General features: G+C 40.2%; 2 protein-coding genes across 5 annotated transcripts in view; one reads left to right on the top strand and one right to left on the bottom strand.

Annotated features, from left to right (window-relative positions):
* LOC126474411 (uncharacterized) overlaps positions 1–12,345 on the bottom strand; it is a 301,608-nt gene that overhangs the window by 283,807 nt on the left and 5,456 nt on the right. For 3 of the 4 annotated variants that reach the window (XR_007586584.1, XM_050101883.1, XM_050101898.1), the window contains one exon: positions 416–654. Coding sequence is in view for 3 of the 4 variants with exons in the window: in XM_050101883.1 (XP_049957840.1) it covers positions 416–654 (239 nt within the window). In the remaining variant the exon portion in view is untranslated. Of the gene's footprint in view, positions 1–415; positions 655–759; positions 907–12,345 lie in introns of all 4 variants that reach the window. The other variant, XM_050101892.1, reaches the window with a different exon arrangement.
* The window catches only part of LOC126474439 (mpv17-like protein 2), a 56,247-nt gene continuing 46,365 nt past the window's right edge, over positions 2,464–12,345 (top strand). Inside the window, exon 1 of the mRNA XM_050101928.1 lies at positions 2,464–2,604. Coding sequence (XP_049957885.1) covers positions 2,475–2,604 — 130 coding nt within the window. The 5' untranslated portion in view covers positions 2,464–2,474. The remainder of the gene's footprint in view (positions 2,605–12,345) is intronic.

Below are 12,345 nucleotides of genomic sequence, written 5' to 3'. Positions count from 1 at the left end.
AGCGAAAATACTGAAATAGCTAACGATGGAACAACATGGGCCAGTAATATATATTGTGTTTTACATTAAAACACATCTCGCTAAAGGAAGTTATCCATTTCACATTTTGTTATCATATACATTTGGATTAATTATTACATATAAAATGTTCATTGTACCACGTAGTTGTTCAGAAAAAAAATAGAACTACACACTGGTAAACTGTATAAATCATACGAAACAAACTGATATATCTCCAAATGAGTTAACTATAAAAAGAATTTGCAACCACCAAAATGAGGGGTTGGTCCTTCTAGTGTTCAAAGTACCCCCCCAATATTATTTATAGGTCTTCATTTGTTATCTTTTAAGAACTTATATATAAACATTATTTCTACAAAAATCACACACAAGCTGTAGCATTAATTCAACACACCTCTTCACGCCAACCTTTAAGTGCGATAAATATATTGTTTGCACGACAGTCTTTCAGTACTGCTTCCACTCTGTCACTCCGTTCCCCATAATCTCTGAAGGCAGGATTCAGTTCGACGGCATCGGGCTGAATATGAAATACATCAGGATAGTGATGAAGATGCTGCATAACATCAGGCCTGACCAGACCCACCTGATGTCCCTCAACAATAAAGGGACGACAGTCTCCTTTATGCAAACCTGCCATGGGAAGAAAAATACAACAGTATATAACGTAGTGTTTAACAGAGGTGTATATGTATTCTTTCCACATACTAGAATTTTCTATCACAAATTTCTAATTACCATAGCTGTCCAATCTCAAATGTGGCTGGAATGAAACATTGTAGTTTTTCCTTTCTTTCTTTCTTTCTTTCTGAAGCATTCTGTGTATTAATCAGCATGGAAAATGTGCTGCTGTCAAGTTGAAGTGTCAATTATCTGGGCAGTGTGCTCTCTAAAAAAAAAATTTCACCACCACTAATTGGACATCCTTGAAATCTATATGCTGCCCAAGATTTTGCTTTCAATTTGTAGCATAGTCTTGATGTCAAATATTAGTTAAATTCAGCCAGTCTGTTCCTTATTTTTTGTGAGGATTACTAAAGGTCAATAAGGTGACTTCTACTGTTCATTTTCAGTTTGAAGAAATTGTAAACAATTTTTGGTTAATATAAACAGATGAAGGGCTGCGTAAAGGCACTCCTACACTAACTAAACATACAGTTAAGGAAACAAAACTTGTGTCAATGTCTGTTAAAATACATCCAGAAATCCAATAAAACCTTTCCAACATTGCAGATGACCTTTTGTAAATAGTTATAGCTTTAATATCAACATAAAGTCAATATTTAAAAAAAAATAGAGTTCAATGTTTTTATTGTTATTCATCTGTACCTAGATGACAACACTGCAATTCACATTAAGTGCTTCATAGAGAGTTCACAGACCCACCCTCCAACTGCATGTGTGAAAAATAAACAACTAAATCCATCCATGCAAGCTCCGATTTCTTTTATCACAATGGTCGTTTCTCTCTAGGAAGTTGGAGATTGAAATTTCTTGAAAAGGTCTTGCTGCAACAAGAAAAGGCCCTTTTTTTGAATGACTAGCACACCAACGCACTTATCATATCCACGACACTCCTTCCCTTATTTTGTGATAATAAAAAGTCAGCTGCCATTCATTCAATTTTTTCAATGTACTCTGTCAATTCCATTGGTAAGCATCCTGTACCACACAGCACTACTAGATAGAAGTATAGAGAAAGCAGTTTCTTTAGTAGATTAGTTGCATTTTTTAAATGTTATACCACTGAAACACAGTCTTTAGTTTGCCTTCTCCACAACATTTTCTTCCGTTCCAATTTAAGTTGTTTGTAACTGTAATTCCTATACATTTTGTTGAATCAACAACCTTTAAATTAGTATGATGTAATGTGTAACCAAAATATAGTGGATTTTTTTTTTTTTTTTCATGTGGGGACCTTACACTTTTTATTGATCAAGGTCAGCTGCCACTTTTTGCATCATGAAGATAATTTGTGTAAATTATTTTGTAAATCGTATTCACCCACTGAAGAGTTTACTAGTGGGAAAATGACAGCATCATCTGCATACAATTTAAGAGGGCAGCTTAATAGTCTCCTAACTCATTTACATAGGTCAAGAACAGCAGAGGGGCCTATAACACTTCCTAGTGGAACCCATATATTACTTCTGTTTCACTTCACAATTTCCCATCAATTATTATGAACTACAGTCTGTCGGAAAAGGGGAACACAAAATACATTCTCTCAACTGAGATAAAACTCTATAGCCATGCAATTTGATTAGCACTTATTCCTCCTGGAAATCTAGCAGTTTGAAATCAACCTGAGATCCACTGTAGATAGTGTTCATTACTTTATGTGAATAAGGGACCAGTTGTGTTTCAAAAGAAAGATATTTTCTAAAACAGAGCTGACTATGTGTCACCAGCAAGTTTTCTTAGAGGTATTTCATGATGTTACAACAAAGTATATGCCAGAATCTTACTGGAGATCGATTTCAGTGATACGGTCTAATATCAGTGGATTATTTCTATTGCTTTTCTTGTGTATTCATGCAACTGGTGTGCCTTTACAGTCATTAGCTATGGATCTTTCATTAGGTAAGTAGCTGCACGTGACTGCTAAAAATTGAGTTATTTCAACAGTATACCATGAAAGAAACTTAACTGGTGTACAATCTAGACTGGAAGACTTGCCTTCATTGTATGACTTAAGTTGTTACTCCCTACACTGAGAGTGCAATGAAGTGCATAGCCAAAGCCTTGCAGACAAACAAAAATTACATGAAGTGAAATGTAGTGCGAGGACGGCTATGCGAGAGGCGTTCAATGAATTCGAAAGTAAAGTTCTATGTACTGACATGGCAGAAAATCCTAAGAAATTTTGGTCTTATGTCAAAGAGGTAGGTGGATCAAAACAGAATGTCCAGACACTCTGTGACCGAAATGGTACTGAAACAGAGGATGACATCCAGACACTCTGTGACCGAAATGGTACTGAAACAGAGGATGACAGACTAAAGGCCGAAATACTACATGTCTTTTTCCAAAGCTGCTTCACGTAGGAAGACTGCACTGTAGTTCCTTCTCTAGATAGTTGCACAGATGACAAAATGGTAGATATTCAAATAGATGACAGAGGGATAGAAAAACAATTAAAATCACTCAAAACAGGAAAGGCTGCTGGAGCTGATGGGATACCAGTTCGATTTTGCAAAGAGTATGCGAAGGAACTTGCCCCCCTTCTTGCAGCGGTGTACCGTAGGTCTCTAGAAGAGCGTAGCGTTCCAAAGATTGGTAAAGGGCTCAGGTCATCCTCATTGTCAAGAAGGGATGTCGAACAGATGTGCAGAACTATAGAACTATAGACCTATATCTCTAACGTTGATCAGTTGTAGAATTTTGGAACACGTATTATGTTCGAGTATAATGACTTTTCTGGAGTCTAGAAATCTACTCTGTAGGAATTAGCATGGGTTTCGAAAAAGATGATCGTGTGAAACCCAGCTCGTGTTATTCGTCCACGAGACTCAGAGGGCCATAGACACGGGTTCACAGGTAGATGCAGTGTTTCTTGACTTCCACAAGGCATTTGATACAGTTCCCCACAGTCATTTAATGAACAAAGTAAGAGCATATGGACTATCAGACCAATTTTGTGATTGGATTGAAGAGTTCCTAGATAACAGAACGCAGCATGTCATTCTCAATGGAGAGAAGTCTTCCGAAGTAAGAGTGACTTCAGGTGTGCCGCAGGGGAGTGTCGTAGGACTGTTGCTATTCACAATATATATAAATGACCTTGTGGATAACATCAGAACTTCACCGAGGCTTTTTGCAGATGATGCTGTAGTATATCGAGAGGTTGTAACAATGGAAAATTGTACTGAAATGCACGAGGATCTGCAACGTATTGACGCATGGTGCAGGTGGCAGTTGAATCTCAATGTAGACAAGTTTAATTTGCTGCAAATACATAGAAAGATAGATCCTTTATCATTTAGCTACAATATAGCAGGTCAGCAACTGGAAGCAGTTAATTCCATAAATTATCTGGGAGTAGGCATTAGGAGTGATTTAAAATGTAATGACCATATAAAATTAATCATCAGTAAAGCAGATGCCAGACTGAGATTAATTGGAAGAATCCTAAGCAAATGCAATCCAAAAACAAAGGAAGTCTGTTACAGTACACTTGTTCGCCCACTGCTTCAATACTGCTCACCGGTGTGGGATCCGTACCAGATAGGGTTGATAGAAGAGATAGAGAAGATCCAATGGAGAGCAGCACGCTTCCTTACAGGATCATTTAGTAATCACGAAAGCGTTACAGAGACGATAAATAAACTTCAGTGGAAGACTTTGCAAAAGAGACGCTCAGTAGCTCGGTACGGGCTTTTGTTGAAGTTTCGAGAACATACCTACACCGAGGAGTCAAGCAGTATATTGCTCCCTCCTATGTATATCTCGCGAAGAGACCATGAGAATAAAATCAGAGAGATTAGAGCCCACACAGGGGCATACCAACAGTCTTTCTTTCCATGAACAATACAAAACTGGAATAGAAGGGAGAACCGATGGAGGTACTCAATGTACCCTTCGCCACACACAGTCAGGTGGCTTGCGGAGTATGGATGTAGATGTGTGTTTTTTTTAAAGTTAAGTACCATTTTGAAATAAAAATAAAACGTGTAAACTTTTCTTATCAATTTTATTTTTACACGAAAGTCCGCAGTTTAATCTACTTCTCTATTAATTCCCACAATACTGCGGCACTTATAGTGTCGCACAACCAGTTTCTGATTATCATCCTCATAGAAATCTGCTGCCTGATTAGACAACCATTGCAACATAGCTGTTTTGGCACCTTCATTGTCAATGTGGCACTGACTGCCCAGATGCTTCTTCACATGCAGGAACACCTGCAGTCACCAGCTGCTAGATAAGGACTGTAGTGAGGGTGATCAAGTTATTCCCAGCCAAATGATCCAATCAGCTCTTGAGATTGATTGGCCATGTGTGAACGGGCATTGGCATGACTGCATGGTACAGTTTTTCTAAGGTCTCACAATATGTAGTAGAAATTACGGTGTCCCCATCAAGCAAAAATCTAGAAGCAACAACCCCATCCTGTCCCTAAAAACAATACACACGACTTTCCAGGGTGAAACTGTTTTCCTAAATTCGACTTTCTTGGGTGATGTTGAATGTCACCATTCCAAGGTCTGCTGCTTTGATTAAAGTGTAATGGAAGCCACTCATGTTCCGTTGCCTTTCACAGTTTGGCTTCAAAACTCATTATCTTCCTCACATTACCACTCTAGGTAAGTCAAAGAACTGGCTAGACGTTTGCTTTTGTACACCTCAGTCAGTATTTTCGGTACCCAGTGTCGGCACAACTTTTGATGATTTAAACATTGTTTAAAAACAGTTTACAGTACACTTCTTAACACCTGAAGAAAGTCATCACTTAACAGAGAAATCCTAAACTGTTCGTTCTCTCTTTTCCATCAATTTTCTGCATCTAATAATCATTAGTGACTGCAGGTCGCCCACTTCATTTCTCAACATGTACATTTGTACGGTCATATTTAAAAGCTCTTACCCATTTCTATACCACCCAATTACTCAATGTTTTCTCCATACACTTCACTGATATGACAACGAACTTCAGGTGCTTTCATGCCATTAGCACTAAGAAAACAAATCACAGTGCATACCTATAAGTTGGCGGAATTCTCAATCACAGGAGACATTTCAAACACTCACAAACAAACTTAAACACCTGAGTGATTCTGTAATGCTGCCTGTAGCTTACTAACAATGTGTAGTACACAGAGCGCAAGCAGAATTGTACTTGCTTTAAAAATATGCCTCTTACTTCTAAGTTATTCATGTTGGCAGCTCCTCTCGATTCAAATTCTGTAACCGAGTGAGGGACTTAAGGAAAATCATGTTCAGTGCTTTAGCGGCACTGTCACTGGTAACATTACCATTGAGATCATGCAGCGAAGGTATTTATTGTGTCTTGCTATTGGAATACTTTACATATAATCAAACTCTCTCAGTATTTTCTGCAAGATTTTAAAACAGGGTGTTTTAGTCCAAATCATTAAATGCATTCCACTTTGAAGCTAGTGCTAAATTTCTGAGATTATGTAAAACATTGGCAATCTTGAAGATCTTGCACAGTTTTGAATCTGGCATGCTTATTTTCATTGCTTCTCTAACAGATCCTGACCTGTTGAGTGTACCATGGGGGATCTGTTTTGTCTCTTACGAATTCACTTAGCTTCAGCAATTGCATAATTCACTTAGTATGGAACTCTCAGCTGCCGTTAATACTATTCCTTTTAATTTAAGCTACATCTGGTTTACGCTTACATAGTCTGGAAGAAGTTGTGATTGTCTCTTCATATTTTTTCTGTTTCTTGAAAAGGATATATTTCCTGCTTATTTTTGATGGACTCAGATATTATGGTATTTAGTCTCACTACAGCGACCTTGTGGTCACTGGTTCCTGTGTTCAACATGGCAGACTGTATAAAAAACTGTTTAGTGTAACTGCATATGCAGGACTAAAAAATTGTGATTTCCTTCATGTTAACGATAATCACGTATAAATATCCTGTAAAGTGACTCAATCCACATCATTTCGATAAAAAAATCGTTCAAATGATCTATGGAACATGTAGCTAACTAACTAACTAACACTCTCTACTTGCTCAGGATTGTTTGTGGCTAGCAGGTGTAGTAAGTTGCCACAACCATTTATATTTCATTTAGGTTCCTGAACTACTACTTCCGTGTGTTTTTGCTTTTAGGAAGCTTTAATTGTCAAGTGCTAGTAATAGTGTTCCATAGATTTCGTGTTTGTTTTGAATACAGTCAGCAAGAGTCCCTTTAGTCAACCATAGTGCCAGTAGTGCTAGTGTTTGTTTTCAATACAGTCCACAGACAGGTAGTGCTATTTTCATTGTTTTCTACAAGAAGTGTCTAGCAACCACAGCTTAGTCAACAATCAGCTGCCTTTAGTGAATTAGCAGTCTAGTTAAAAGTTGATTAACTCTCTACGGTAAATTATTGATTTCTTAGGATGGATAGAACGTGTGACTGCTGTGTAGGGACGCAGGAGGAGCTGGCCACTGTTCGCGAACAGCTGAACGTGTTGATGGCCACAGTCAGCCGTCTTCAGGCTGCTGCCTCAGAGTGTAGCGGCAGTGGGGAGTCTGGTGCGTCACATGGTACACCCCAGGTGTTACATGCTTCACCCACTGTCCCTACTGTCAAGACATCTTCGTGGGTACCGGGCACGGTTGGACCACCCTCTCCCCAAGAGGAGTGGCGGGTTCAGCGGCGTTCGCGGCGCATGAGGCGGAGGGTCAATGTGGAGGCTAGCCATGTGGCATCGCCCGCTCTGCCTGTGAGTGGACATGTGGCCACTCCTTCAGCAAGGTCCGAGCAGGCACACGGGGGAAGGGTTTATTAGTTATTGGGGGCTCCAACGTTAGGCGGGTGATGGAGCCCCTTAGGGAAATAGCGGAAAGGTCGGGGAAGAAAGCCAGTGTTCACTCTGTCTGCTTGCTGGGGGGTCTCATCTGAGATGTGGAGGACGCCCTGCCGGCGGCGATAGAGAGCACTGGGTGCACCCGACTGCAAATTGTTGCTCATGTCGGCACCAATGACTCCTGCCGTCTGGGTTCAGAGGTCATCCTCAGTTTGTACAAGTGGTTGGCGAAATTGGTGAAGGCGGAAAGCCTCGCTCGCGGGGTGGAATCTGAGCTAACTATTTGTAGTATCGTTCCCAGAACCGATCGCGGTCCTCTGGTTTGGAGCCGAGTAGAAGGCTTAAACCAGAGGCTCAGACGATTCTGCGGAGATCTGGGGTCAAATTTCTCGACCTCCGCTATCGGGTGGAGAAATTTAGGGTCCCCTTGAATAGGTCAGGCGTGCACTACACACCAGAAGTGGTTACACGGGTAGCGGAGTACATGTGGAGTGCACATGAGGGTTTTTTTAGGTTAGGCCCGACAAGACGCCTCCTGAGACGCGGCAAGGTAGGAGTAGGCAAAATGCCACAGGGAACAACAATATTAATGTGCTAATAGTAAACTGCAGGAGCGTCTATAGGAAGGTCCCAGAACTGCTCTCATTAATAAACGGTCACAATGCCCATATAGTACTAGGGACAGAAAGTTCGCTGAAACCAGACGTAAACAGTAATGAAATCCTAAACTCAGATTGGAATGTATACCGCAGAGACAGGCTGGACAGTGAAGGGGGAGGCGTGTTTATAGCGATAAGAAGTGCAATAGTATCGAAGGAAATTGACGGAGATCCGAAATGTGAAATAATTTGGGTGAAGGTCACGGTTAAAGTAGGCTCAGACATGGCAATTGGAGGTCTCTATAGGCCCCCTGGCTCAGCAGCTGTTGTAGCTGAGCACTTGAAGGATAATTTGGAAAATATTTTGAGTAGATTTCCCCACCATGTTATAGTTCTAGGTGGAGATTTTAATTTGCCGGATATCGACTGGGAGACTCAGACGTTCATAACGGGTGGCAGGGACAAAGAATCCAGTGAAATTTTTTTAAGTGCTTTATCTGAAAACTACCTTGAGCAGTTAAACAGAGAACCGACTCGTGGCGATAACATATTAGACCTTCTGGTGACAAACAGACCTGAACTATTTGAAACAGTAACCGCAGAACAGGGAATCAGCGATCATAAAGCTGTTACTGCATCGATGATTTCAGCCGTAAATAGAAATATTAAAAAAGGTAGGAAGATTTTTCTGTTTAGCAAAAGTGAGAAAAAGCAGATTTCAGGGTACCTGATGGCTCAACACAAAAGTTTTGTCTCAAGTATAGATAGTGTTGAGGATCAGTGGACAAAGTTCAAAACCATCGTAGAATATGCGTTAGATGAGATGGAAAAGAGCCACCATGGTACAACAACCAAATTAGAAAACTGCTGCGGAAGCAAAGGGAACTTCACAGCAAACATAAACATAGCCAAAGCCTTGCAGACAAACAAAAATTACGCGAAGCGAAATGTAGTGTGAGGAGGGTTATGCGAGAGGCGTTCAATGAATTCGAAAGTAAAGTTCTATGTACTGAATTGGCAGAAAATCCTAAGAAATTTTGGTCTTATGTCAAAGCGGTAGGTGGATCAAAACAAAATGTCCAGACACTCTGTGACCAAAATGGTACTGAAACAGAGGATGACAGACTAAAGGCCAAAATAGTAAATGTCTTTTTCCCAAAGCTGTTTCACAGAGGAAGACTGCACTGTAGTTCCTTCTCTAGATTGTCACACAGATGACAAAATGGTAGATATCGAAATAGACGCCAGAGGGATAGAGAAACAATTAAAATCGCTCAAAAGAGGAAAGGCTGCTGGACCTGATGGGATACCAGTTCGATTTTACACAAGAGTACGCGAAGGAACTTGCCCCCCCTTCTTGCAACGGTATACCGTAGGTCTCTAGAAGAGCGTAGTGTTCCAAAGGATTGGAAAAGGGCACAGGTCATCCCCGTTTTCAAGAAGGGACGTCGAACAGATGTGCAAAACTATAGACCTATATCTCTAACGTCGATCAGTTGTAGAATTTTGGAACACGTATTATGTTAGAGTATAATGACTTTTCTGGAGACTAGAAATCTACTCTGTAGGAATCAGCATGGTTTTCGAAAAAGACGATTGTGTGAAACCCAGCTCGCGCTATTCGTCCACGAGACTCAGAGCGCCATAGACACGGGTTCACAGGTAGATGCCGTGTTTGACTTCCGCAAGGCGTTCGATACAGTTCCCCCCAGTCATTTAATGAACAAAGTAAGAGCATATGGATTATCAGACCAATTGTGTGATTGGATTGAAGAGTTCCTCGACAACAGAACGCAGCATGTCATTCTCAATGGAGAGAAGTCTTCCGAAGTAAGAGTGACTTCAGGTGTGCTGCAGGGGAGTGTCATAGAACCGTTGCTATTCACAATATACATAAATGACCTTGTGGATGACATCGGAAGTTCACTGAGGCCTTTTGCAGATGATGCTGTGGTGTATTGAGAGGTTGTAACAATGGAAAATTGTACTGAAATGCAGGAGGATCTGCAGTGAATTGAGGCATGGTGCAGGGAATGGCAATTGAATCTCAATGTAGACAAGTGTAATGTGCTGCGAATACATAGAAAGATAGATCCCTTATCATTTAGCTACAAAATAGCAGGTCAGCAACCGGAAGCAGTTAATTCCATAAATTATCTGGGAGTAGGCATTGAGAGTGATTTAAAATGGAATGATCATATAAAGTTGATCGTCGGTAACGCAGATGCCAGACTGAGATTCATTGGAAGAATCCTAAAGAAATGCAATCCGAAAACAAAGGAAGTAGGTTACAGTACGCTTGTTCCCCCACTGCTTGAATATTGCTCAGCAGTGAGGGATCCGTACCAGATAGGGTTGATAGAGGAGATAGAGAAGATCCAACGGAGAGCAGTGCGCTTTGTTACAGGATCATTTAGTAATCACGAAAGCGTTACGGAGATGATAGATAAACTCCAGTGGAAGACTCTGCAGGAGAGATGCTTAGTAGCTCGGTACGGGCTTTTGTTAAAAGTTTCGAGAACATACCTTCACCGAAGAGTCAAGCAGTATATTGTTCCCTCCTATGTATATCTCGTGAAGAGACCATGAGGATAAAATCAGAGAGATTAGAGCCCACACAGGGGCATACCGACAATCCTTCTTTCCATGAACAACACAAGACTGGAATAGAAGGGAGAACCGATAGAGGTACTCAAGGTACCCTCTGCCACACACCGTCAGGTGGCTTGCAGAGTATGGATGTAGATGTAGAACTGGTTGAAATAATTTACAAAGAAAGCATTTAGAACAATTTTAGACAATGTTCCATGCCCACCACTGACTTTAAACATCTATTTTCATCCATTTATTGTGGATGGATTGGAATGACCACCAACCTCAATTGTATGAGTCCTGTGCCTATTGAAATTAAACTCAAATTTTATTTGAAGCCTTAAGAAAGATGTGGAGGAGAATCGAGAGAATAAGCTGGATGGAAAGAGTGAGTAATGAAAGAGTATTGGAAAGGGTTGGTGAGAGATGTCTGCTCAAGGTTGTAAGAGAAAGAAAAAAGAACTGGTTGGGACATTCATTGAGAAGGGAGTGCTTGCTAGCAGACGCTATGGAAGGATCTGTTTATGGGAGAAGACAGAGGAAGAGGAAGATACAAGATGATAGACGACATACGGCGAAGAGGAAATTACGCACACCTGAAGAGGATGGCAGAAGACCGGACAGCCTAGAGAACTACCATGTGAAAACCTGCCTTTTGGCAGAATACTGAGGATGGTGGTGATGATGATGATGATGATGATTAAGAAACTACATCATCTAAGCTGGGGGTTTGGTAAAAAGAATCAATTATCAGTTTATTCTGGTTGTAAAGTATAATCTCTACCCATATTAACAAACAGCATCTAGCTACTTCAATTCTGCTACAAGATAAACTACTTCTAATGGAAACGAATGCACTATCACCAACTGAATTTAATCTATGCTTTCTGAATGCTGTTAGGTCCTTGGTTAATGTATCTCTGGCTTTAGCCTGATTTCATTACCTATAATGATTTCTCCAGGTGCTGCCTATGAGGACTTTGAGTTCTCGTACCTTCCTAATGGAGCTTCAAGAATTTAAAACTACAATACCAATATTTCCTAGGCCTACCCTCATCCTGTGTTTGACCTGCACTCTTTAGAAATAAACCCATTTGTACTTTTCAGAGACCTTCTAATCTAAAAAAAAACAGCCCATTCCAATCCAAGCCTCCTTAATACAAAATTAAAATAAATCTACTGCACTCAAACATATTTGGTTAGTAAATAAAAGAAGATATTGTGGTCTGCAGATGGCTACACAGACCAATGACTGTTACTGAGGAAAGAGGCTACTAGAGAGCTACAGATTTCCAAATAAAAACTATGTTCATACAATGTCAGCCAGCAACCTCCCCATTTTATTTGGTTTTCTCCATATATTTAAAGTATGTTTTTTTATATAGTACACTGTGAAATATTTTTGCTGAAATAATATCATATGTACCAATACATCTTGTATATATAATGTGAAGGGGTAAAACACACTTCTTGTTTCAATGTGTGATCTGAATATCAAAACTGGTCAATCTTCCAAAGTAATCCACTTTGTTTTTATTGCAACAATGCAAATTCCCTGATAGAAACTCTTCTACAAAGAATGTCTGTCTAGATCGCATTTTATTTCTTCAAATGGATGACGTATTTCGACTGAGTGTCATCATC

Source organism: Schistocerca serialis, chromosome 1, assembly GCF_023864345.2.
Source record: "Schistocerca serialis cubense isolate TAMUIC-IGC-003099 chromosome 1, iqSchSeri2.2, whole genome shotgun sequence".
NCBI classification, from domain to species: domain Eukaryota; kingdom Metazoa; phylum Arthropoda; class Insecta; order Orthoptera; family Acrididae; genus Schistocerca; species Schistocerca serialis.
The sequence above is the reverse complement of the archived record's forward strand: the minus strand, read 5'-3'. Positions and strand labels throughout refer to the sequence as shown.